The sequence below is a fragment of the Fusarium tjaetaba genome, assembly GCF_013396195.1.
Source record: "Fusarium tjaetaba strain NRRL 66243 chromosome Unknown NRRL66243_c0000094, whole genome shotgun sequence".
NCBI classification, from domain to species: Eukaryota; Fungi; Ascomycota; class Sordariomycetes; order Hypocreales; family Nectriaceae; genus Fusarium; species Fusarium tjaetaba.
In genome coordinates this window covers 86,990-114,569 of record NW_023501290.1, presented here as the reverse complement: position 1 = coordinate 114,569, position 27,580 = coordinate 86,990, and the positions used below count along the sequence as shown (strand labels likewise).

General features: G+C 49.2%; 3 protein-coding genes across 3 annotated transcripts; 2 read left to right on the top strand and 1 right to left on the bottom strand.

Moving 5' to 3' along the window:
• Nucleotides 1–167: 167 nt before the first annotated feature.
• On the bottom strand, nt 168–856 carry FTJAE_5041 (uncharacterized protein; the record flags this gene model as incomplete). The annotated part of the gene is made up of 3 exons (XM_037351509.1): nt 168–452; nt 722–787; nt 839–856. The coding sequence occupies 3 exons, from the start codon at nt 854–856 to the stop codon at nt 168–170; spliced, it is 369 nt and encodes a 122-aa protein (XP_037207873.1).
• A 13,291-nt stretch (nt 857–14,147) lies between these two features.
• Nucleotides 14,148–14,741, top strand: FTJAE_5040 (uncharacterized protein; the record flags this gene model as incomplete). The annotated part of the gene is made up of 1 exon (XM_037351508.1): nt 14,148–14,741. One exon carries the CDS (start codon nt 14,148–14,150, stop codon nt 14,739–14,741), a length of 594 nt encoding a protein of 197 aa, XP_037207872.1.
• Nucleotides 14,742–20,773: 6,032 nt separating this feature from the next.
• FTJAE_5039 (ankyrin repeat) lies at nt 20,774–25,697 on the top strand (the record flags this gene model as incomplete). Its single annotated transcript, XM_037351506.1, has 4 exons — nt 20,774–21,905; nt 22,074–22,692; nt 22,744–22,794; nt 22,844–25,697. The coding sequence occupies 4 exons, from the start codon at nt 20,774–20,776 to the stop codon at nt 25,695–25,697; spliced, it is 4,656 nt and encodes a 1,551-aa protein (XP_037207871.1).
• Between the last annotated feature and the right edge of the window lie 1,883 nt (nt 25,698–27,580).

The window sequence follows — 27,580 nt, the reverse complement described above, 5'->3', positions numbered from 1 at the left end:
ACGCACCGCTTCAGGTGCTGAGGGATCAAGATAAATAACCAACATACATTCAATTCCTTGAAAATACACAACTTTCAGCACCATTGAGCCAGTGAACTCCCAAACTGACCACCCACTGAATCTGAAGCATGCCTTTTTGCCGTTGTCTCTCCCCATCGACGTCCAAATCACCCCCTCCTCGCCCTCCTCTCCCTCCTCCTGTACCGTTTATACTTTGCAAAGTTTTCGGGAGTCAGGAGGTCCTCCACATCACCATCTGTCTGCAGAACATGGCTGCCATTTGGGGAACTTGGGAGAGGCTCAAATACATCAGAAGCAGCACCTAGCCAACTCTCATCCTCTTCCCCTTGTGAGCCGATATCACCTACGGGGTATGCACTGCTTCCCGCGCCCTCATGCTGGTTGCGACGCGAGTTCCCTGGCGGAGCGGCGAATGCACGTCGAGTTGGTGGCTGTGAGGTGTCGTAGAGCTCAAGTATTGTACCAACTTGATTACTTATATCAACTTGATCCTGGAACGCTGGGGGCCAGCTCCTCGCATATTCGTGGTGAGGTTGGACTTCGGGGAGCTCGTGAGGTATGGGTTCGCTTTTTTGAGCTATATCTGATTCTGCATCTTGTCATGGATTTGTTTCGTCCGGCATGCTAACTGCAGGAGCAGATATCGGCGATGACTAAGTAAGATGTTAGAATGGGAATATCCGCAAGCCGACTGACTTACAGGGCGTGGTCGGTGAGCCATGGTGTTGACTTTCTCCTCGACAGCGGGATGTTCCTCATGAGTGCGCTGTTCACCATGTCAGCCACAACCAAGTCATTAAAAAGCATAGGAGCATACCTCTTGATTGTCCGCCATATTTAACTAATGTGGTGCCCTGGGAGGAGACGTCTAAGATGAAGCCGAACAGCAGTTACTTAGGCTATCAAGTCCATCCTCTCTACCCACCGTCCCCCACCCTACTCGCACGTTTCACGAGCAAAGAACGGTCGGAGCTTGGGAACACGAGCCAGATCTGCAGGTCTGATAGGACCTTTTGTGGGGTTTCTCCCTCTGGGTTGTGGTACCGCCGGATCTGCCCTGCACAAAGCCGCATGTCACCAACCACCATGTTGTTGTCGACTTTCAAGGTAAGTCAAGTGAGCCGAGATGAACAATGTTTCTACGGCTGAGGTATCGCCATATGTGTAGTATATGTCCCCTATAGAGGGTATCAAGAAACAGGAGAATCGCTGACACCAATCCGCCGATCTGCCGCCAAATAGATTTCCGTTTTCTTTCCCGCAACCCCGAAGCTCATGTTTGTATCCTTCACCGCTTTCTCAGTCCTCACAGTGTGATGCCGTGTCATCAGTATTATAGTCTGCTTGCCTGTACACTTGCTACCGGCCACGGTCTAGCGGGAGAAAAAGTACGGCGGATCATAAATCACTAAACCTAGATCCTCTTTCGCGAAAGCCAGACTGGGGCGAGTATCGAAATCGGGTTAGGGCCAAAATTGAGCGGAAATGGAGAGTATCGATATCTTCTCCTTTTGGCGTGATATAGCCAGACAAGTCGTTGTGCCAGCTCACATTTGAGTGTGTTTTGATGTAGATTTTATGGGCAATACTGCAGTCGGCCTCGCCAGGCTCTGAGAAGACTTGGTTTTGAAGCCTGCATGAATTGTAGTCTCCTACTATCAGCGAGATATCACGGAGCGCCGACGTAGTCAATGATCCCAACGATCTCAGCAATGCCGCGAGACGCTACAAGTACCGCTTGTTCGTAGAGGATGCCGCCGAGTCAAAAGCCATTGATAATATGATCCCAGAGACCTTTGGGACCAGGATCTGTGAGCTGAAGACCGAGATCGAGGATCCGAGGGAAGGGCTGAGAGAGTAGCATGATGTAACTGATATCCGAGGAACAAACTGCAGTTCACAGGCTGAGAAGGCACCTAATGTGTAGTGTACCCCCGAGGCATAGCAGATGTTTACTGTTGCGCGTTAACTGTGGATACAAAAGTCTTGAGTGAAGCGTCCTGCGCAAGCGAGCCAATCGAGGCAGCTTGTAGCTTCACGAAGGAGATTCAGCCGCATCATATCCAAGGTACATCCACCACGGCACAGTTCACTCCGCGAATTGGCCTTGTATACCTGCCAGAAGGGAATAGTAGCAAACAAATGATAAAGCATTTGGTAAGAAGCTGGTTTACTACCAAATATTCGTTGACCTGGACTCTACCGCTTGGTCTGGGGGTAAGACCTTCTGCATGGATGACCAGTCCCATGAACGCAGCGTTGTACTACCATCAGTCCCCGCGTCAATCTTCCCACGAGATCATGGCATATGATTGATTCACTATTACCTTGCTTGCTTTGAGCACCGGACTCTATCTATCGATACTTTAAGACAGGCACTCTGAGGGCGAATCTCCTCAAAATTGTGGCTACAACAACCAATATAAATATTGCCCATATGCAAGCGCAGGCCGAAGATTCCTTGCAGTCCGGCCAAAAATGTCCAGTACAGCAACGAGCTTGGCAACAAGTCTGGCTTCTCAAAGGTGTCCAAGATCAACCTCACCGTGCAAAGAAGATAGAGCCAAGCTTTACACGCCATCAAGTCATGCAGTCGGCAGTTTGTTCAGCATCGCGGAGACATCCTCGAAGAAGCGCGCGTGCACAAATTTACGGGTCGACACCGCGCTATCTTACACGGCAGCTGAGAGGCAGATCATGCCTCGGCGGAGTATACTGGACTATTCCTTTTAATTATCTCGTTTTCGTATATCTGGGAATTAAATAGAGGATTGCCTTTTGTAAAATAGCTGTATTGGTACAGGCGTCTCTCTAAATACCCTATTCACGCCATGCGAAAGACGATTTTTTGTGAGAATGTTACGTTAGTACGGCGCTACAGCCGGCCGGACCGGGCCGGCTCACGCGCTTCCACGCCGCGGTCGCGCTACTGCGAAGGCACTGGCACAATATTGTTTTCGCCAATTCAACTGAAGCTTGCAGTGGAACTAATTCTTCATCCCCTATTGCCTGGTGAGAACTTGGTGATTCGATTTGCCTCTGTTTCCATAAAGGAATCTTCATTCCACAGCTTGGCTGACGACGCACGCGATTGCCATGATGCGTGGCGTGCGGATATCAGTGTCGACACCTCGAGGGAGCGCAACAATGCTGCCCTAGAACCGACATCTTCAATCACCTCCGATGTTCAAGCCGCGCCCTGCCTGTCGCGCGAGGGGGAGCGCCACAGAACACCTAGCTGAACGAGAAGGAAGCGATCAACGATACTACCAGCAGCGCGTTATTACGACATCCTTCCTTTGACCCGCCCCCAAACATTGACGATGCGATCCTCCAGCTACGATATGCATGGTTCTGACAATAACCACTGGCCAACTTCCCACGAGCGACCGAAGAAATAAGAGGAGCAGTAGCAGGCGCAGCGAGAGGAAGAGGAGAGGCTATAAGATGAGGAAGTCGAGCGAGAAGAAGCCTAAGAAGCTCCCCGCCAACGCGAACAAGAAGACCGCAAAGAACGTGCGCATCGGGATCTCAATTTACACCTTATGTATCTCAACGACCTCACAAACGGTCCGAACGAGTGGTTCCACCGCCATATAATATATAGAAGCTGCGCCCTGTGCGGTCTTCTTTCTATGCCTCCTCTTGGGGCTTGTTCAGGTAATTTGAGGGAGGGAATATAGGAACTGCTCTTGACAGCTTCCGGGCCATACTGCCGCTGGCCTTGTTGATCGAATTGTAGCCTGATCAGTCGCGCGTTCGGCTCCGGATAGAAGAGGAGAAATGCTTCAGAGCTTGTGACATGCTGAGAGTAACCTCGGGCTATGTCCTTGTACTCGTTCAAGAGCATCGAGAGGTATTACCTCGTTGGAAGGAGCGGATCTCGAGCTACCGTGAATGGCTCTTCATGTCGGTTGTTATCCTTAATAGAAGATCTAGCTAGCATGGACTGTTTCATCGACCCTTGAAGTTGGAGGAAGAACCCCCGTGTGTTTAGCTAGGTAAGTATTGGCATTATCCTCCAAGACGCGCCAGGATAGGGTATACTTCGAATCGCTCACCCAATGGCTCTCCGTCGAACAGTAAGTTGGTTCAACAATTTACCAAGCACGAATCTTGCACGGCTGTCGGGAAAAGTGAAGTTTAAGTCTCCGCAAGAGGAGGTCGAGGACTATGGTAGGGGTAGAGTCACGGTCACAAGAAGCTGGACGAGTAGACCGCCCGACGAGGCCAGGGATGTTCAAGCCCAAGACTGAGCCTCATCGCCCGCCATTTGAGTCAACCTTGTTCTCCTTGTCAGATATAGAGGGAGCTCGTCGACAGGCTGATCTTCTGAGCCTCCTTTGCCGAGTTGCTTAAGTATAAACCCTAAGAGGAGCCTGCTTTTCTTTGGATAGCCATTATTCATTGCATCAAAACTCATTTTTAATGTGTCCAGAGTGATCCTCGGTCGAACTTGTAGCATATGGTGCTATTCGTCCTCTTTCAGATACGCCCTACAAGAATCAAGATACAGACAGGCTTACGTCAGGGTTGCCGTCCATTGCAATCAACGTCAATACAGGTAATAGTAGCATGACTTCCCATCTCGGTCTTCTCAGTTATATATCATCAATTGGGGGAATAGCGCCAGTAGTCTATAGCGATACCTGCAATAGGGTGAAAAGAACTATGATGAGATGTTGTTTGCGGTTGAGACTTGTACCTGGGAGCTTAAATCACGACAGAGGACTTTGGACTTTGAAGTAAGACCTGAGAGATACTGATGCCGTAGTAATTGCTGTGATCGTGAGACATGTATCCTTTGGAAAACGGTGACCCCTACCGAAAAAACAGATTGGCGAGCAGACTCCATCTCAGATCGGACCATTCACCAAGCTTAGATTGTGTTTTGATTTCCCAAACTGGCAATTATTGACCTCGCTACGGAGTAACGTTACAGAGCTTACACGGTGTGGCACTACGCTGATGCCCCTCTATGATCAAGAGCGTCTCTAACGGTATGCCTGGAGACTGAATGGTGAGCGAACCAGTGCTATATTTAAGTCTTCTTTATTTATTTGATATCGCGAGGATTAAACTTAGTCATATCCAAAGCATTTACTAAAATCTCTTCCTGAATTCCTGTTATATCATCTCGTGTTAGTAGATGTCATGAACTTCAATTGAGGCACTGACATTCGAGGTCGTTATTCTTGATCTATCTTGGATGACAAACCGGGAATAAGTCCAATCGATAGAGTCTTACAGGGCCTGTGTTGGTTAGGCCGTTTCTAGATGGCCATTGTTTGAAGTTACTGACTCGGTTGATGCCGCCCCAATGGACGGAAGTGGATAGCGTCATTGAAGTGTACATCTTGTTGCCAATTGCTGCTCAATGTCAGCCGCGCAGTATCTCGGAGAAGCCGAGTATACAGTTGAGCATGAGAAATTGGCAATTGGTCACATAATAGACGGTATCCCCGCCCTTATGAACAACCTTAAGATTCTTGCATGAACACTGAAAGATAATCGAGAACACCACATCAGCTCCGAGGATTTCGACAAGATGCCCTTCTCCATTACCGAGAACGAGTGCCATTTTCGGTCCCTCCTTAAGTTGCTTCTTATTTCCACGAAAACTCCGGGGTTCTGACGGCCTGAACGAGATGACGAAACTCGTTTTGCGCGGTGTCATGTTTGTCTCAATTTCAGCTCGTGTCCCATCCGCGCTTGTCGGACGTTCCCATTTTCGAACCCATGACAATCGCCTTGCATCGTCCGCTGAGGACCGGAATGCACCACAACTACTCGAAAACGGGTTGCTGGATGACATTGGGAGTGTCATCTCAGTCTTTGAACCTCGGAAACGCTGGAGTGGTTGGAAGAGCTTGTGAGCTGTAGCCAAGAAGCGATTAGGTCGTTTGAGTCGGGAGGAAGCGCAGGTGGGCAATATTCACAAGTCTATGAACCGAGATGAAGCTTCTTCTTTGTCCTCGTCAAAACAAGCAGCGCTGGCCCTGTCTGTGGCCGTCGTATGGAGAACGAGATTTCTCGTTATTTAACGGTGAAACAGATCTCACATCCGCGTAATGGTGGTTCTTTGGTCTGGACTCTGGAGGCTGAGCTTTATAGCCCTGGTTACAGGTAATAACATATATGTTGACCAAACCTAGCATCCTTAGTGGAGGGACAAGAATAGCTGATTCGAAGCTGAAATTTTAGGATCTTAACGCAGTTTATCTCAGATCACCCAAGACCGTCACTACTGTCCCCTCGAGAAGCGAAATCGGTCCCATTTGAAGCATGATAGCTGACTCGCATGGACTGAGGAGCATTCGGAACAGCTACATCCAGTAAATTTCAACGAAGGTAATAATATATCCTTTAGACTAAAAAGCCGTCGACTTAAGTCATCGAATTGCTTACTGGTGTCTATGGGGGTGCTACGGCAGTATATCTAAACCATGTCCTCTCTATATCTTGCGCCTACAGACTATGGGAAGAGTCATGTCAATCTTAAGGTCCTCAGAGATAAGGCCAACGGCGGCTGAGACAAAGGTAAAGAGGAAGAGGGCAGCCTTGAGGGTGGCGGTCGGGATAGCTGCGGGGCAGGGAATTCGTGTATCTGGTTTGTAGATAAAGAAAGAGATCTGGCTGGCAGACAGTAGGCCTTACAGAATGGGAAGAAGCGATACAATTCTGCCCGCCTTGGCCTCGGCGCAGAGTTAAAGGTCGAGGTTGGTGGGTAAAAGGCCGAACGCAGCAGACTATGTTGGGGTTTGCTTTGACGCGCTTTGAGCCGATAGGTCGAGGTTGATACCAGGACATGCGTTATCAAGGGGCTTGTGCAACAGAAACGCTCTAATCTGAGGTCTATTGTTACAGTAAATAGTATAACTCTTGTGATATTTCTCAATGCTTCCCATGTCGCAGAATTGAGTTGGGTTACTGTGGCTTAGGAAGTCTCATCGTCAACTTTAGGCGATCCTCCACTATAAGACAGCTACGTAGACAGAGAGCAGCCAATGGTCTTACACCATTCAGGTGTGAAATTGGCTTCGTTAGTGGCCAAGCGCCATAACCCATGTTGATCCCACAAACAGCATTTACATCAGAGTAAGCTAGTCGAAACGGAAGAATGCTAGTACAGAAAAGCTTTAAAAGTATCTTGTTTGAGCTTCTTTGAGGCAATCATTCTAGGCGATAGTCACTAAGAAGACTTCCCAGTTGACTTAATGTTCTCGCTTTGTTGAGCAAAGGAGGATCTTGAGACACAGAGCCTTGGTCTTGAAATGAGTACAAATGTATTCACCGGAGCCATCTAGACTAGAGAAAATGAAGTCACAGTACATCACCTTGAGCTTGGCCAGGGTCAATCCAGGGCGGGTGAGGGAGTCATGTTGCAGTCCGTCGGCCAAATGAGCGTTGTGAGAACGAACGAGAAAGACGTTGACCTGGCGTTTGAAGCACCTAATAGCTGCAGGAACGGATCATCTCGGCGGGTGTAAAGGGAATCGGTCTCGGTCAGCGATTATTGGAGATACGGAAATCGTAGGCAATACAGACCCTCGTCTACGTACATCTTTCACAGAAGAATTAATCATGCATGCGGCCAAAATGACTTGGACGAGTGGCCTCGGGCACGGCGAAGAAGGCGCCGAGTTGTTTGGAGCTGTTGAGGTCAGGCTTTCTTTACAAGGGCAGTCAACATCGGCCATGTCATGCGCGCATCCGCGACTACGCAAGTTGAAGAGAACGAATTGAGAACTCAAGAAGTAATTGACGGCGAGGCTGAATTGCACGGAAAGCTAACGAGGCCCCCTGCATAACTTGAAGATTAGGTCTGCACTGGCCAAGTCTAGTCCGTCAGATCGATCTTGACCACTATGAGCTTTTGAACCCTTCAGATCGTCATCAGCCTGTTGATTCCCCAGCTTAGTCTGAACTTGTGAACTGATTGAACTACTTCAAAGTTATTAAAATTCTTCCAACCAGGACCAGAAAACCATCACAACAACTACACTTGCTACAATGCCTCCAGCCCGCACAGCACGCAAACGTACTGCCAGGCGGCTAAGCCAGGACCCAACCCATCTACTCGAGGTATGTGCTGTAATCTAGAAATGTCATTGCATTGATTTGAGAGACTGACTTGTCGGATAGTTCATGCTTGGACGCAACATGGGCCAAAACTCCACCACACGCCCCGAAGACTGAGACTTCGCTTTTGAGGAGAGCTCTGACGATTTACCAGCTATCCTGACCGTTAGCGAGATAATCACCTTGCGAAGTCATGAGCTTCTAGACTTGGTGGGCCAGAGACACCAGGCCGAAGCTGAACGGATCAGCAAAGGAGGACATGTCGACGGGGCGAGATTCGACCAGTGTTGGACAGCTTTTATGAATGCTGCCTCCGAGCGCGATCAAGCCGAGAAAAGACTCAAGGGCATTGAACAGAACAAAGAGCCTGCTAAAATGCAATCAAGCGCGAAAAGTGATAGATAGTATACCAGGAACACCGAGATGCATGGAAGCCCGTCTTCTAGAGCTTAATGACAAGATCCCTCTGTTACAAGGGAAAGCATCTAGGCGATCCAATGCCCACAAGGCTCTGCAAGAGCGGGAAAACAATAAGGCCTTGAAGAAAGCCGGAGACAAGTCGTATATCAGTCATGGTCTCAGGCGCTTGCTCCTCCTAAATGGAGTAGATACAGATTGGGGCGTTGCGAGGCAGGAGATTTTGCTTGAGGTTATTGGCAACCATAAACTTAATGACATTCCGTCATTTAAGGAATTCATTAGGTGGATGTATGAGTAGCGAAGGAAGCAGGAGGCTATGGAAACGGGCGATGAGCCAGCCAAGCTTGAGGATGTCGAGGGCGACGAGCAAACCCGGGGTTAAGCATATCAGGGCACTACTGGTTCTCATACCTTACCTTCGCTTCCACGGGCTACATCCTCTCGAAAACGGCATATCCTATCATGCGCCATGATTCAGGAAAGCTTGTACACTAGGAAGCCTCTGTAGTGCCCGAAGGAAAACCTTCTCTGGTCTCCTTCTCTGACTTGACGAGTTCCCCTCAAGGCCGTAGAGACTACCTCGCACGTAAGATCCAACATCGAGGTCATTGCCCTACTACTAAGAGTTAAGGAGACTACAAAATGAATATAACTTAACCATCTTTTAACGAAGAAAAACAGTCTTTAGGGGTTTAATAAAAGAGATGCGAGCGCTCTCAGGGAACACCTCGCGCGTGACAAAGTGAAGATGCTCCTCAACCACGATAACCTTTTACCAGTGACTGATCTATTAACTTGACCAACTGCTAGACTCCAAAACGATGTTTCTAGATAGATATTTATAGGAAAGGGTTCAACTACAGTAGCCCTGCAGAGTCACAAGGGCGCCCTGATTACAGAGTCATCAGTAGCGCCAGACTCTAGGCATAGACCTCATGAGCCGCTTAAACGTTGCGCCGAAGAATAACAAGCTGTTGGTCGGCGTTTCGAGGAGGTTTAAGCCAGAGTATGCATGACGTTGCATGGCCGGAAGATGACAGCGTGACTTGCGACTCCTCCGAATGCCACTGTCAGCGACAATCCCCGGAATGTTCGAGGCCGCGATATAAGCATCAGCTCAATGAGGTGCTCCTTTCGAAAGGAGCCGAATCCTCTGGGTCCTGGCTCGAATTCATCCGGAACGAACCTCAAATTGTAACCTAAAAGAGACATCCAGCAAGTTTCTCTCGGCCGCAATTCCTCGTCAGTCCTTACTCTATCACTGTTCCACCACATCAGGGAGACATAGCGTCTGGCGCTCTAGCCTTTGGACGCGTTCGCTACACGGTGTTCAGCCCTGCGTCGAGAGTTCATCCTGATCAGCATTCTCTATCCCACAACGTTCTTCAGTCCATGCACTTCTAAACCCCCTTTACTCCCGCTTCGACGACCTGCGCCAATTGCAACAATGTTGCACATCGCTGCAAGTATTAATATATTAGGAGGCTTCATTCTTCCAGTACATGTGCAGCTACAGAACAAGATGAGCATCTAACTCATCTCTATTGCGGAGCTGATGATTGACGCGGGATGCTGACAGGATCTCGAACATTGGACTTATTGCTGACCCTTGCTTCTCCGAACTTGTTTCCTCCGTTCGAGATATCGTGACGCATTCTACACCAAAAAGACTCGAACATCGAAAGGGACGATAGATCGCGGTCTATTTCACATGGTCGATACGACTTGAGCTCCAAGAAGAATGCAGGGATCAGGGCCAGAGATAACCCTCAGACTCTTTCGCGCAATTGCAGGTCTAGCTGCCCAAGCCAGAGTCTGATTGTTGGGTGCCGCTGCAAGTCTACTGTTCCCGTTATTAATCAGTGCTAGCATCAATTGCAATGGTAAAATACCAAACCTTTATCATCTGAACAAGGCATAATCTCGAGACGATACATAACGCAGGCAATCAGCTCACATCCAGTCATCCCCCACGGCGCAACGAGCCTCTGATGTTTCCACGCTCTATCGCCATTATGCAAACAAACTTGTCTCCTCGCTGTCTAAACCCATCTCTCTGCCACGTTGGCAAGACTCGCAAATATCCAAAAGGCTGCGCACGTGGGAACGTGACTAATGAGGTGTCGTCTTAGAACATCGGCCTTCTCGCAACACCTTGGTGATCCTCAGGCATCGCGCTTCACGAGAGCTGTTCTTGGTCACTTAGGGGTATGAAGCGAGGTATTGATATTGGATGCGACATCTTCCTGGGTATGCGCGCTCTTCTCGTCGATCTGCGACATGTCGGACCTCAATCGGCCGCGACTTCATGCTTGCCTAGCCATCGGTACATCGCCTCAGTTAGCTACCACCAAAAGGAATGCAGCTTTTCTGGCGGAATTATCTGCTCAGCATTGCCCAATGTTCCCTACAGATGCGAGGTTCGTTGTTTCTTTGCTCGCCCTCGTCGTCTTGCCTCTGCCTGATTGTAAACAGCACGAGTCACGGCACGCCTTTCAGAATAGCGTGTTCTCATAAGGAACCATTTACTCACTTGCGGTGATCAAAGCGCATTATCACTGATCGAGGATCAGCATTTCAGCAGGGGCTGCTTTCTGCCTCGGACACCAACATACACCTCGAGATGATACAGGGCCTGGAGTACAGCTCTTGCGTGTGCTGTCGCTACTTTTGGCACGTGAACCACGACTTATTGTTGACTGATGTGGAGGTATCGATGCTTTGAGTCATTCTCAGCAAGCTCATATTGCCAAATGACTTGAAAGATACACTCACGTGTCTGCAGTGGTTGGAGTGGAGAGATATGGAAATAGCAGACGCAGCAGGCCAGTTTCTTGCCATTACTATCAATATCAGCACAGCGGCAGTTCTGGGATCGAGTATGCTCTGGATGGAAAGAATCCTGTGTCATATTGACGATAGACACTCGCATGTCGTGGGTCAAGTGGTATTCTTTGGTTAGCAGACAGCCTTATTAGGACGCAACGAACAATCATTCTTAAGAGTGTCAGCCTCTCCAATCTACCTATCCAATTTAGTTACCATTAAACTATTAGATACTTTATTCACTCAGCTCTCCAATAGAGCAGAACGATGGGCGCTAACTTCCACCAGCTACATCATCGCCAGTATATTTTCCGCGGAGGAACAAGGACGGTTCGGCAATGCCTTGTAGCACCGTAAGACTCTGCGGCTGAGCTTTCTACTGTTCTTTATGCTCAGCATTACTCTCAGCACCCCAAGCCCTGCTCCGATCCTTTCTGAGCATCTGTTAACATCTTCAAGTACAATTCCCCTTGAGCCGCCCCGAGACCCAAGCTCAATGAAGTGTTAACAAACTGTGGTGGTTCATCGGAAGGTCGAGTACCAGGCGCGGCACCGGTACTGCGAGAAAAATGGCCAATATGCAGCTGAAGTAGCCAAACTTGGAGGGTATGGTTCACCAACCAGGGAGTAATGCTTACAGGGCTTGGACACTATATTTACAGGGCATGGGTACCTAAAACTCAAGCCGTTCATGAGTGACCGCTAATTTTGACGGATCAACCTTGTGCTGAGCTTGCAGTCTCCATGTAAGCTGCTGGTATTGCCCATGTCTCTTTCAATGTACATGGCCTGAATGTGGAAGCCAAACATACGATGCGATAAGGCTGAGGATCCTGAAGGACGAAGGCGAGGGACGTTAGCCAGGTTTGAGCGACCACTCAAGTGAACCATGATCTGGCGGTAAAAGGCGAGCATTCTGGAACCGAGTACTTCTTCAAGAGCGGATCGCCTCTTTCTACATAATTTATTCTTTCTTAAAGCTATTGCTAGTATCAACATGGGATTCCTCTTCTTAAAGACAATGGAATGTTTTCTTTGATCTTTGTGCAGGGAACTTCATATCTAGTCTGCCGCCCGAGAAGAACGACCGAAGGCTTGACTTGGCGGATCATCCTCAAGCGGAGGGCCAGCAGCTCCGGAATAACCTATTTCAGCTGGGCTGCTACTAAACTATGAATAGCTTCACTTTCCAGGCAAGACGCCATCTACTCTACGCGTGCCTTGAGCCAAGGACCAAAAAGCTTTTCCGCCAGCGCCTCTGTGGCTGGTTGTATTACAAGGGTGACAGCCCCGGAGGTATCTTTACACTTCGTTTTCAAGTCAACTTGAGTGTCTACCAACGCTCGGGAGGCTTTGCTTTGCACAGGCGACAGTCGGATCGACAAGGTCTTGCGCGGGGTTGTCTTGTGCAATGGGAGTGTGCAGATGGGGCATGAAGACGTACATCGAAGGGTGCCAGAAGGTGTTTGACGTGGAGTTGGTGAGAACGGGTTCCCGCGAATTCTGACACCCCGCCGGGGGTGTACTCTATAACAGCACTCTTCAGTAGGGGGTGGCGCTCGGGAGTGGCGTCCACGTGTAATCGGGGGCGTGTCTCGACATAGTACTCACTATAAGCATCTTCCGTTTGATACCCATCTCGACGGTAGCATCGTAGCCGATTGTGTTTGTTGCCTGCTTCTAAGGGCTTGAAGAACGAAAGACGGAAACACAACGATTTAAATGTAACCCCGGTATTAGAAACCTCAGCCAGAGGCAAAATTTCATGTATTTGTATGCTGCTTTGCTTGAAAGGCTGGAGAATTGTCGACACAACATCATTGAAGGGCGTTTGGACCACCAACATTCCCTGTAAGTAAGAATGAAAGGTTTCTCCGATTTTTGGAATGACCATGGTTGGTGCTGTTTGAGGTAGAGGGTCATTGGCCATGGAAGCTGGTTAGAGTGCCTGAGGAAAGGAAAAAGACGATGGATGCTGGGCTGTTGGTCACACGAAGCTACCAAGACACCGTTTGTTAGAGGTTCTCATCAGCCTATCAGTCGTAGCAGAAGTTTCCATGTTAATGGTACGGAAATTAAGGTACATTCCTTTGACTGCTTCGGTTCCTTGGCTGTGCAATTTGATACGTTCCCTCTTCCTTTGCCTTTCCTTGTGGTGGGCAAAGACTTCTGTGCTCCAAGGTCATCTTTTCAGCCTTATTGCCAGCAACCCAACGTACAACCTCACTCAGTCATCCTGAATTTATATATGGCCATTCAACGATGCAGGAGATGGCTTCACCAGCAAGTGAATTGACCCTGCGCTAGCATCCCTCATCCGTTGAGCTTCTGACTTGACAGCGACGACTTCCGCAGCTCCACTCACCTCAAAACGGCTTGTGAGATATACGGCAGCGGAAGTCGAGCATCCATGTTCTGTGGTGGTGCATAATAAGTCTATCCGAAGAGTACTTGGGTAGTCTGACCTAGTTCCTCGCATTCGGCATACAGACGGGAGGTCTTCCGTTACTAGCCACATAATTTCTGACTTGGCTTAACATTAAGACAGCAAGAGGCATACGGCAGAAATGAAACACGAACTGATGAACGAGACAAGGCGACACAAAATATACCTCTTCGCTTTCCCTACCTTCTTCTTCTCTTTCTCTCTTCTTCATCATTACCAACATCCATCGCATTGGCTGAAACCCACAAACCCTTTTTTACACAACCACACGCATGTCTTTACAAGTGCGCCATCTTCCGAGCCTCTCTATATCAGTCACTAATTAATGCGCCAGAACCAAGAAGAACCAACCATGAACACACGCCCAACTCGCAAGCGATCCCTTCAGCAGGGCACCAGCCCAGCAATACCTCAACCAGCCAAAAGGCCTCGCATAACAGGCGGAATGGAGCCCGAGTCAATCCAGGAGCAGATACTGAAACTAGACCCTCAAGCCCTCCAAAGAGCGTACCAAGTTGTGCAAATGTCTCGTGACGCCAGCAAGATGCGCCTGGGTGCGGATGCAGAGTGGTGGAAAGATGGAGGTAAGGGCCCTACGGAATTCCGAGATATTCAGCTAATGAAACTAGGATATAAAGAGGAGCAGGAACATTTCGAGAAAAGGGAGAGGGAACTTGAGACCCTCAGAATGGCGATTAAATCCAGACAAGGCTTTCAGCAGGGGAAGGATCAGAGTGCTGAGCTGGATAAAGTGGAGGAGAAGATTAGGGCAAAGAGGGAGATGATCAGGAGGAAGTTTGATGGTCTAGCGGCGCAGGCAAGGGCTCTCGATATGCCCTTCTTGGTGAATCTCACTAGACTTCATTGTAGTGGGTGGGTTAACTTGGAGCGAGCTACGGACAAGGAAGGGGAGGATAATGGAGAGGATAAGGAAGTGGAGGAGTAAGAGGAAGGTCTTTGCAGCGCGGACTAAGATCTTTACGATATGCAAGGGAAGTTTCTTTTGTGCGCTCATTTGTTTTGTTCTTGGGCCAAGGTCCTTGGAGACATAATTAATTTTCTTCCTGTTCGTCAATATCTGCTTCTCTGGCATGACTAGTCGTGACCATCCGTACTACATGTTTCGTGTATGAAGCCTTTACATGTTAGCTAAATGCCGACTGATCCTAAAACATGCTTCGTAATATAGAAATATATTGTACAGAGGTGCGAAATGTATTGAGGACAGGGAGATACGAGTGTGAAAGCAGAGGCAGTGGTATCAAGCGGCCAAGATCCTGAGCGTTCACGACATCATTGCCGCTATAAAAGCTGCTGATGGCAGATAAATCTTATTCTTGTTTGTCTTGAAATGCAGAAGAGTCAGCTACAGGACCGAGGTTTATATATTAAATCGATGTCGAGTTTGGCATGTCCACTGTGGATCTTGGAACCGTAGCTACAAGATCAAGTACTACGTGAAAGCCAGAAAGCGATGTAAACCAAACACCAATGTAACGGAGCATCGAAGAGTCTGTTTGAGGATTGGGTGCGCTTCGATGCTGGCTGTTTGACTGAAGGTCGGCTGACAAAGTCGACAGTTGCCGTGAGGTTCACTGTCCCCACGCAGTGCATCTAGCAAGAATATCACAGAAAGTCAATTCTAAGCTTTCATTCCTTCAATATCAGGAGATAGCTCATTCTTCTTTTATTAATCTACTAGTATCTGAGACCATCTCGACACCCACGAGCTTCTGCAAAGGTTACGCCGACCGAGCTCAAGCCAGCGCATTAAATAGACCCTTACGCCCGGCGACTGCATCGAACGTAACGAGATCAATATATTGACGTACGATGGACGTCCAGAGAGTACCCTCTGCACCATGCGAGAAAGGACACGATTTCGAGTCCTCCTTCACGACTGCCCGGCCGGCTACATCCGTCACGGACCACAACTACAGGCCATGTTCCAGACCTCTTCTACGATTCGCAACACCGACAGCTAAGAGATGTCTACAGCCAAGAAAAAGGGAGAAGGAGACAGCAGAGGCCCAGTCTGACCGTCGACGCTTCCACTAACAGCAAGTGGATTAAAGTCACTTTATCAGCCTTGGAGTTTCCAGACTTGCTTTGAGCCTTGGACTATATACCTACGACTTAATAACTTAAGGCTTGCCGCCGCCGTGAAACTTGCAAGGAATTGTTCTGGATTCCTCACAGAGCTTGCTGGATTACATCCCCAAGTTCGTCTGCTTCAACGACTCAAGATGCAGTAAGTCTAGTCTTACCATTCATCCATTGCTATAAGGTCGCATTTCTCCTCATCACATTATCACTCAAGTCAGCTGCAGTCTCATTCCTGTTTGTCCTCCTCATCTGGACAATGGAATATCCAGCTATTTGCCATGGCAAGCTATTCGTTGCAATCCTCCCAGCCGACCCGCAGGCGTCAGTCTCAAATGCCACATATTCTCCAAGAAAATAACCCTTATTTATCTTATCTCCTACTCCCGATCCTAATGGTCCAATCGAGATCCCATCGGGTCACGAACCCCGGTATATAGGTTTAGAGGGAACAGCCATCTCCAGCTTCACGTCGGACTTGATGCTGTACATAGATTCCGGTTAAGAGAACGCAATACAATGCCAGCGTCATCAAGGCCAGCCACGAATCGGCACGGCCCACTGGGAGATCCTGTGATTCACGAACGAGATAATAACTATAAAACGCAAGTTACATGCACATCGAGGTGCCTTCATAACCAGGTTTCAGCGTCATACCCCCGTTTCGCCCCATCCGAATCAGCGCTCGGCCAACTTATCAGAAGACAGCCAGGTGGATGTGAGACGTTCGTGACGGTACAAAGCGACACGCTACAGTGATAGATGGGAATGATGGGTTAGGTGGCGGAAAGGTAGAGGGAGAAAGAGAAAGCCGCGCAACGAGCAAACGGATGGACGGGGCTGTGGAAAGTTATCGTTATGGGGGTATGATGCCGAGCATTGCAACTGGTTCATCAAGTTTGGCGAACTCGACGCCGTGGGGCCTGTGATCCAGAAATATACAAGCCTACAGAGAGGTCTTGTTGCGTGCTTGTTTATTGAAACTCCAGAAATACAAAGAGACGATTTGAGCACCCTGATGTTGAAGATGGTGCCCTTGGCCACGATGCGGGGCCGAATTGCAACTCGATGAATAATGAGTGAGGCGACTGGGCCCGGACTGTGACCCTTTTGAGGAGCATGGGAATAGGATCTCGAGCAGGAAATGGTACAAGACACAATGATGTCGCAGGAACACTGACAATGAGGTCGAACGAAAGGGAGGCATTGGCAGAAGTACATAAGAGCAACGATAGTGTATTTTATCTACATAGAGTACTAAGGAGGACCGCTACGCAATCGTACTACCTTCTAGCTCATTCAAGATATCAAGACCAAGTACCCATTCTGCCCGCCCAAGTTATCATGCAAACAGTCAATGGTTCCTCAAGCGATGCGTTCGTTGTCGGTTTTGGCAAGCTCGACGCTTAGAAGTCTCGTGAAGTCTGAGATGATTCTGGCCCCATTTCCTCGGGCTGGAGGTAATGACCTCCCATGGCCATTTTCCGAGTCGACGCAACCAGGGGCAATTCATTCTCGACAAGGCGGCCACTCCCACTCAATAGCCCCGTTATCCGTGACGGAGAAGTCCCGGGGCATTGAGACGCTGTGGTAGAGATGAAGACTTCAGAAAAGGGCTACATCGGAGAAGAAGCGGCGTTCGCCAGCCTCAGGGACCTCGCTGAGGAGTTCATGCCTGTGGTACTTTTGTCGAGGTTGAAGAGATGCACTGCTTGAGGGCAACGTGCCGACGATGAATAGAAGCTGAGACAGAGCGATGGTATTGTCGCGTTTCTCCTTCTCACCTTGGGTTACAGTCTGGTCGTCTGTTGGTGCGACCTTTGTGTCATCGTCTGGATACAGCGCAGACCGTGAACAAGGTACAGAAGGGTTGCCGGATCAAGGTGGAGCAGCAGAAGGGCAGGCGGACACCCCAACTCCGAGCTTCAAATGCAGGGAACCAGATTCCAGTGAAAGGTCATACCTACCGTAGTCCAGTGGGTACTGGCCTTTATCGGATGGTCATCTGTTCAGCCATGGAGGCCTTGCTCGATGCGCCAGGCCCTTTCCTACTGCTTCTATTGCTGGCAGCCACAGGATTGGTGTGGCACGAGGCGTGGAGGAAACTGTGCCAGCCTCATCTTCAGGGATTTGCACGTACTGTCTTTGTCACCGGGATGGAGATGGGGGGAGAGTGTCATACAAGTAGGACGCCGACTCGACTGAGGAATCGATAACAGCGCGCGCCGGGGTCAGAATTGTGCAGGCGGTGGCTCAGTAAGAAGTATAGGCCAAGTAATGGCATAGAGGTTACGAACCCTCTCCGAGTGGTGACTGACGTTATCGAACCCCCTCCTCCTTGACCCAAATGTAGTGATCTCGCTGTTCTGGCCCTTGATCCTATCACTGTGCGACCCAGACACAGCAGCTGCTCGCTATCCTTCGGCGATATCATGGACCATGAAGAAACATCCAATCTTGGATCGCGTGAGTACCAACGCTAGCACTCTCATCATCCACGTGGTCCCTGTGGATTGGCAAGGCATCACCAATGAGTATCTCCACCCCGACCATTTTGGAGCAGGTTCCTGAGTGGGCTGGTCTCACCCAAAGCGACCGACCTGTTCGGCTTGTGTAAGCATTTGAGGATGCACCTGTTGATACGAAGACGAATTTGGCACACGGGAGGCAGCAGTAACCGATAGCATGGATAGATGAGTGCTGTTGCTGGAGTGGACTCCAACTGGGACCCCGCGAATCTGTCCCTTGTACTGAGCGCGCTTCAACGCCGCCGAGCCCTTCTGCAATACCAACTGGCGGTGAACGAGGCGATCCAAGGGTCTTTCAATGTCGACAACATCAGGATAACATCCGCAGTACAATCCGTCCTGCCCGCCCAAGCTGCTGCATGAAGATGATGAGAACGACTCTCCTGGCACTATGACCATGGCGAGATGTCGATGCCCAGCCTCAGCGCAGTCATGGCCACCGTGACGCTGCCAAAATCCACCCACCTCTACAGCTTATCCTCGAGCAAAGGGGTCGTAGTTATCGTTGGCGTCGTGGGATGTAGCTGACGGTAGGTCCAAGAGCTGGTCGTGAAACAGCAGTCATTCGAGATCGTCGCTTAGCTGGTCGGTGGGATATGGACAGCGATAACGCCTGTTGGCATAACATGCCTTTCAAGTGATTGGTGAAGTCCAGTGCCGACCGACAGGCTTCAGTGCTCCTTGGAGTTGAGGCTGATCGATGCATCAGGTGTCTTGCTGTACAGCTCCGTCTCCTTGTCTTGTACTCGGCATCATCCCATCAATAAGGCAAGGTCGCTGTCTCACTGCTCCTTCGGCTCTTCTTGGGGTTCTTGTGATGACCCCATTCTCAAATGCGATCATCATCCACCCCCGAGCCCGCCGTGGTCTCGGGGAAAAAGGCGCTCGGTTGGTGCTCCTCGGAAGCGATTTGGTTGCGAGGGACGATCGATGCGTGGTGCGCACTTGAAAGGTCGAAGCAGAAATTAGCGACAGGCAGCAAGGGCCACAGGCTTGAGCCGAATGCTCTGCAAATTGTTCAACGATTGGGATGCGGAAGGCCACAAGACCGTGTGAGGTAAGGCGAGCGTTGCCGATCATGGAGACGGTCTGTCTGGAAGTTGGAAGGGAGCCCGTTCCTGTTGCTGGCGAGCAGCGACTTCTCCTTCATCAGTGGACCGCCATAATCCCCAACAGTGATCTTTGTAATCACGATCGTCGAGCGACAGGAAGTGGCTCGCCTTGATCGGTGATCAAAGAAGCCCGACGCAAAGCCTCTAGCATCTGTATATTTCTCGTCTTCGAATCCCAATGGTTTCAACATCGTATCCCAGGACCGTCGCTTTTATACCCCAGCGGTTCGTTGTAATTTTTCCAGTATCGCAATGTCATCACATATTCCACAGCAAAGCTGCGATCGAAGCTTATCTCGGAGTCGCAGTCGGAGCCGGAGCTTCGGTGGCGATCGCAACGGAAGGTACTCCAGTACAGGGTTTGGGTTCATGTCTCTGGGGCTGACGTTCTTTTGTGATAGTGCGCAGTGGAGTCGTTGACGATGACGTATGGTGGGACTGACAGGCTGCAATGCAGTTGGCGATGCTTGACGAATTTGTAAAAGGACGGGGATAAGGGAGAAGCTATGGTGGTGAGGGTTTTAGGTCACTCGCTGTCTGTATAAGTGGTGATCGCCAGCCGCTTGAAGAGGGTCGGTACCGGGTTGGAATTGGTGGCTCGGAGGTAACGATATGCTGAGGGAAGTGGTAGGCGCGTATCGGAAAGAGGAGGACTTTATTAAGCGGTTCGACACGTATCCGTGAAGTCGAGCGAAGGAGGGCAGTAGTCGAGATGCTGGTCGAGATGAAGCCAGGCCTGCAGTAAGCAATGCTTGACAATATTTATCGTGAGAGGGAGGATGTCATGGCAATCTCAACGCGTGCACTGGGCAGATTCTGTGCAAAGGGTCTCTGAGTAAACCGCAGAGATGCGAGGTATAGAGTGTGGTTTTAAGGTACCTTCTCTACGAGCCTTATCCAAACTCAATGCAAGATCAGGCATTAGGCAAAGTGCAGGAGCATATTCGTTAGGCAGGGTGGAGAACTCCAGGCAAGGCATTCACTAGGCAGATCGCTTCCCAGTCGTGCATATTACTGCATATTACCCTGGTCAAGCTGAGCAGACATGCTGACATGAGGGGAAGGTTGAATGAAATGAAGTACCGTGCCTGTCCGCACTCCGATTGACCATTCTTCGCCTCAACTTTTAACCTTCAGTCTCTCTCACAATTTAGCCATCTTAACTTAGTCCACTCCTTGCCTCATCACTAGCCACGGGAACATTTTTTCGCAGCAAAGAATCCTGCCCGGCCGCAATGCCACAAGGACAATCGAGTGCTGATGATGCAGTGGGGCAGAAGAGAAAGGCCAATGAGGACGCCGACCAAGCTACAGCTAAGAAGCCAAAGAGCCGCGATGTTCTGACGCACAATGACTACACTGTAGGCTGGATTTGCGCGCTACCTAAAGAGCTTACTGCATCTATCGCGATGCTAGATGAGAAACACCCGGGCTTACCAAAACCTCAGACAGATAGCAATGCATACACTCTTGGCTCTATTGCAAGCCATAACATTGTTATGGCCTGTCTGCCTAAAGGTATCACAGGGAATGTTTCAGCAGCCACAGTTGCCCGGAATATGGCAAATAATTTCCCTTCTATCAAGATTGGCCTGATGGTTGGTATCGGGGGCGGCGTTCCATCTAACAACGTTCGACTGGGAGATGTCGTGGTCAGCACGCCCACCAGCACTTTCGCAGGTGTTGTGAAGTGGGACTTCGGCAAGCATCATGATAATAAGGATGATTTTGAACGCACCGGGGCACTTGATCATCCCCCCCAGTCGCTCCTCACAGCTTTGACACTCTTGGAAGCACAGCAGAATCTCGAAGGGACTAAAATCCCGACTTATCTGGAAGAAGTGAAAAAGAAGTGGCCAATGCTCGCTTCGAAGTTCTTGGGAAACGATTCACTCAAAGATGTGCTGTTCAAGGCGAGTTACAGTCATGTCAAAAAGTCGACCTTACGTGGAGAAGGAGGAGGACAAGAAAATGGAGATGAGGGCGAAGACGAAGACGAGGAGCATGAGAGCTGCCACTTATGTGACAAGTCGATGACGGTAACGAGACGTCCTAGGGACATGGTCGTTCACTATGGGCTTATTGCATCAGGTGACGGGCTTATCAAGGGCGCCACTTCCCGAAATAAGCTTAATAAGGACCTAGGAGGGCATGTCCTCTGTATCGAAATGGAGGCAGCAGGGGTTATGAATCACTTCCCTTGCCTTGTTATTCGAGGTATCTGCGATTATGCAGATTCCCATAAGAACAAGGACTGGCAAGAGCATGCAGCTATTGTGGCCGCCGCGTTCGCAAAGGAACTTCTGCAACATGTCCAGACAGACGATATACAGAGAGAACGTCCAATCAAGGATATAATACAAGATGGTTAGTTCATGTCACGGAATGTCTCTTCGGTAGTCAATCTTAACACAAAGCCAGTTCATTCAGTCGTATCCGAAACACAAGAAGATGTCAGGCAGATCAAATCTATGCACATAGAAAGCCATAAAGCCCATATCCTTAATTGGCTCACGAAAACTGACTACGCTTCAGAACAGTCAAAGTTTAAGAACCAAAGGCAATGTGGAACTGCCAATTGGTTTTTTGAGGCGGAAGAATTTCGCACCTGGATAGCCACATGCGGGCAAACGTTGTTTTGCCCAGGTATTCCAGGTGCAGGGAAAACAATTCTGACATCAGTTGTGATTGACCACATTGAATCAGCCTCTAAAGATGACCTTAGCATTGGCTTGGCGTATATCTATTGCAATTTCCAACGATATGACCTTCAAAACCCAGATGAGCTATTGTCAATTCTCCTGAAACAGCTTCTCGCAAAGTTGCCTTCGTTACCAGTCGATATCAACAGTCTTTATGCTTCTCATAAGGGGGGTGGAAAGCGCCCAGAAAGGCAAGACATCTTCAATGCGCTTAAAAATGTTGCTGCACAGCATTCCAAGGTGTATCTCATCGTCGATGCCTTGGACGAATACGGGCCCAGTGGAAGCTCACGGGAAATCTTCCTTAGTCTTCTACGTGAGCTCCAGCGGAGACATAAGATCAACGTGTTGATGACATCGCGGTTCGATAAGAGAATCATCGCAGAGATCGACAATATCTTTGGAAATGCGATAAAATTGGAGATCCTGGGATCCACGGAAGACATAGCACGGTATGTCGAGCACAATTTGAACATTTTGCCCTCTGCCATAAACGGAAATAGAAACTTGAAGAACGACATTATTAAAAAAATCTCAGAGTCTGCGAAGGGAATGTAGGTTCCCAGTTATTAAGAGGCTACTGCAAATGCTCATCATTTACAGGTTTCTGTTGGCACAGATATACTTAAAGCTACTAAGTTACAAGACGTCAGAGACTGAGATGCGACGTCAGTTGACAGCCTTCCAGAAGGATGGAAATAAAGACGGAATAGCCGAGGCATTGACTAAAGCATACAAAGAGACAATGGACAGAATTAACCAACAACAGCCAGATCACATTATACTTGCCAAAAGGGTGCTCTTTTGGATTGCACGCGCCAAGAGAGAACTGACTGTCCAAGAACTCCAACATGCTCTCGCAATGAGCTCAGTGCAGCGCGAACCTTGCGAAGCAGATTTGCCATTCGACGAAACATTGGTTACAGTGTGTGTTGGGCTTGTTGCTGTCGATGAAGCCAAGAAAACTATCCAGCTAGCTCACTACACTGTGCAAGAATACATCAACCAAAGACCCTGCCAGTTGCTTCCTGTTACGGAACTAGATATTGCGCGAGCATGTATCGCCTATCTCTCATTCAGCTCGTTTGAAGGAGGCTACTACGATAGCTGGGATGGCATGGAAGATCGACTGAAGCCGTACCCATTTTACCATTACGCAGCCAAGAATTGGGGGCATCATGCTCGTGATTCATCGATCTCCGTCGACGAACTGATGGAACATTTCAATCCCGGAACACAACTCATGAAATCGGTCTGCGTACTCCTGCTCAGAGAATCATTATTATCAGGCATGTGGTATTGGCCAAAACCACCGAGGTCAACGTCGAGACTTCATATCGCGGCATATTTTGGACTGGAGAATATCGTTCAGAAACTTCTTTCAACATGCCCTCAAGCAGACTTAACCGATGATGACAACAGAACTCCACTATCATATGCGGCTGAGCAGGGATTTGAAACTGTCATTGAATTATTGATCGAAAATGGAGCTGATAAAGATTCTCAGGGTACTTCCGAAGTCCAACATGAAGGAAGAACACCCTTATCCTTTGCTGCAGAGAAAGGCCACGAGGCTGCCGTTCGGACATTGATCAACCAGAAGGCATGCATACACCTCGCGTCTAATACTTTATTCGGAGGGGGATGGACGCCACTTTCATATTCTATTCGATGCGGGCATACGGCTGTAGTGAGGCTGTTGTTGGAATCGGGTGCTAAGTTGGAATACGACAACTCAGGGCGCACAGCGCTATCCCATGCAGCGGAAAAGGGACACAAGGATATTATAATCCTCTTGCTGCAAAAACGGGCTGACCCTGATCTTCGTATGACTTGCTCTGAAGAATTTGGGCGAACAGCGCTGTCATTTGCTGCTCAAAAAGGGCACCAAGACATTTCCCAATTGTTACTTGACGCGAGCACAAATGACCTAGACTCTAGCGATCAACGTGGGATCAGCCCCCTGTCATATGCTTCATATGGAGGCCATGAGAATATTGTCGGTCTGTTACTCAAACAGGGGGCCAATCCAAATCCTCAACCACAGCCTATAAAGGGATATCAGAGGTTTCTATTTCCAGATACACCTTTATCATGTGCTGCGTCAAACGGCCACGATGCTATTGTCAACCTACTATTAGAATGGCGTGCCAATGTCGACTCTGGTAGAGAGAGAACGCCATTGTCATTTGCAGCGGAGAAAGGGCATAAGAGTACTGTGCAGCTATTATTAGAGTCTGGCGCTACTGTTGATTCTGGCCGGGAGAGGACACCATTGTCATTTGCGGCGGAGAACGGGCACAGCTCTATTGTCCGTTTGTTAATAGAAAAAGGAGCTGATGCCGACTCTAAAGCTACAGGTCTTTATGGAAAGGGCAGAACGTCGTTATCATTTGCAGCACAAAGAGGACACGATTCTGTTGTTCAGTTACTGTTGAACGCGTGTGTTGATATAGATTCCAAAGTCACAGAAAGCAAGATTTACGAGGGGAGAACGCCATTGTCATTTGCGGCTGAAAATGGTCACGAAGATATCGTGCGAGTTTTATTGGAGCGAGGCGCTAAACCGAACTCTACAGGTATGGACAGTGACTCCTACGTGAAAAGTCCAATGTCGTTTGCAGCAGAGGAGGGCTATGAGGCTATTATCGGGTTACTCCTTGAATTCGGAGGTGATCCCTGTGTCGGTGATGCCACACCACTATTGCTAGCATCACGCCATGGGTACGAGGGCGCCGCAAAACTGCTCATTGATACTGGGAGAGTCCAGATAGACCTCCCAGATGATTTGGGACGCACGCCACTGTCCTACATGGCAAAATGGGGCCATGGGACACTAGTTCGGTTATTGCTTGACCAACGAGCTGAACTAGAATCGAGAGGTGCCGACTACAAGACATTCAGAACGGGATGTCCTGAAAGGAGAACACCACTCTCATTTGCTTCAGAACATGGACATCCATCTGTTGTTGAGCTTCTGCTACAGCGGGGCGCAACCGTAGACTCGAGAACAGAAGGTGATAATAGAGAACGCAGTGGGAGGACGCCACTTTCATATGCGGCAAGTGAAGGGCACCTTGATTTTGTCCGAATGCTACTTGGTGAATGGAATGCCAATTCCGATGCTGCAGATGGTATTGGCCGCACACCTCTTTCATATGCTGCAGAAAATGGGCACGCTGTCATTGTGCAGGAGTTGGTCAAAGCAGGGGCCAGTCTGGAGACTAGGAGCACCAGCACTTACGGAGGCGCAGGGCAAACCCCGCTGCATTTTGCAGCAAAATCTGCAGATTGTAAGACTGTTCGAGTATTGGTTGAGAGCGGAGCCGATGTTAACTCTGAGGACGCTGAAGGACGAACACCATTCTTTTGGCCAATGGGTTACAGTGACACTGAAATGATTGGAATACTGCAGGGAAGCAACGCTGAGAAAAGAGCAGCCGATGTTAAACACTAGAGGGCGATTATTCCAGAGATCGGATACTTGAGAAGAAGCTAAAGGAAATATATAAATAAATTGAAGGTTGTGTCATAAACTGGATTCGAGCGAAGAAAAAGTCAACCTGGCGGCCCGATTCTGGTATTATGTGACATTGAAGGTATAGAGACTGTTGTTTTGTAGTTGCTCCCGCCGCTTTCTAATCGTTTAGTTTTACACTCAAAGACTGATATCCGGCATTCATCACTGCTGAAAACCATAGCTCGACTTACTGTCTGTGGCTATAGGATCTCAGCTGAATCAGATCCTCACTACACTTTCTTTTGGAAGCAACCTAGGAAGGCGATTCAAACTGACCGTCTTGGTCCTTGAAGTACGGGATTAGAAGATCTGGTCGGTGGAGAGTAATGACTGCGATCGAGTGCATGGTTGGCAGCAAGGCTGGTCGCCGGTATTGGCTATACTGCAGAGAGGCTTGCATCAACAGTAATATTATTATTCGCAATGAGGGCCTCAAGTGCCTCTAGCTCGAGATCCGGCTCGATCCTCGGCGTTTAGATAGCTACTGCAAGCTCTAAGTAGCACTGGTGTGGCGAAAGATTTAGTATCCGATCTGTATGATGAAATGTACGAGGATCGCCAGTGAAGGAGTACTCAGGGGCTTGGAGCAGATACAGCCAATACGGCTGGACGAGATGAGCATCACCAGTCATGGGAAGAGTCGGAGGATGAAGATGGTGATGACTGTTGAATCGATGGTTGAGCATGTTGCGACACGGACGAGATCAAGCTCTCTGTTCTTGATCGCAATGCTGGTGCTCAAGAAGGGCCTTGAAGCTTCGGGCCACTCTCGCATGCGACTCTCAGCACGGGACGGTCGTTCTTAGCGCACCCGTCGTATCGTACTGAGTTTGGCAATCTGTCTGTAATTCTTCCTATGATCTCGATTCGTGCTACCTCATTTGCGTTTTCGATATCCGTTTTCCCTGTGGTCACAAGGGAGCCGAGCCATCAGTAGGCTTGCCTTGTGGTAGTTAGGCAACGTTCTTGTTGTGCTTGCACCCGACGGGGCTGAAAGGGACCACGAATCTGTCTGGGAACCTACGCCCCTTTTTTACACTCATGCATCATTACAGAGGCAAGCTTAGGCTGCAAGCTGGGTTGTGTGTATGAGGCCAGGAGGTTTCAGTAAGTCTCAGCGACGAGCACTGATGGCTGGCCCTTTGAGCGTTGACTGGCTCGTGCCTGTGTCGGCCGCCAACGTGATGATGTTGGTGGCTGTGAGGTTTTGCAGGGAGGTTCCGAAAAAACATCGTCTGGGGGACACAACGCTCAGAGGAAGAGCGGGCGACGGTGCCAGATCTCTTGGTTCAAAGGCGTAGATATGAATCGGGCGCACTATTGAGATCTTTGCTGTCGGTAGGGGTCGAGTCATGGTGCTTGCATAGCGGCCGTGATCGGGGATGGAAATGTGTGGGATCTTAAGTCGAGTCGGATTGCTTCTCGAATAGCAGCAGTATCCTCTGGTATCTCCAAGACAGCCTGCGAATCCGGAAGTATCGTTCAAGGCATTTCCATGACCGCGAGCGGGCAGCCCAGAGACAGTCCCGACCGCGGCAAATGTGCTTGTCAGTCCCGCGACTGCGGCAATCGAGGATGTGATAACCGCCTGCGAAGAAGTGGCTTCAATCCGATATAATGTTCTTTCGTAGCCGCGACCGCCGGAAGCTGCTGAGAAGGGCAATCACATCTGTCTCAGCACTATCGTCAGTCGGGGATGAAGAGTGGCTGGATCGGCAGTGACTGACCTGTAGATTTTGCGCTCGAATGCTGACAAGTTTGTAATTTCGAGAACGAAACACCGCACTACTTGAAGATGTGTTCCCACTTCCCCTGCCAGG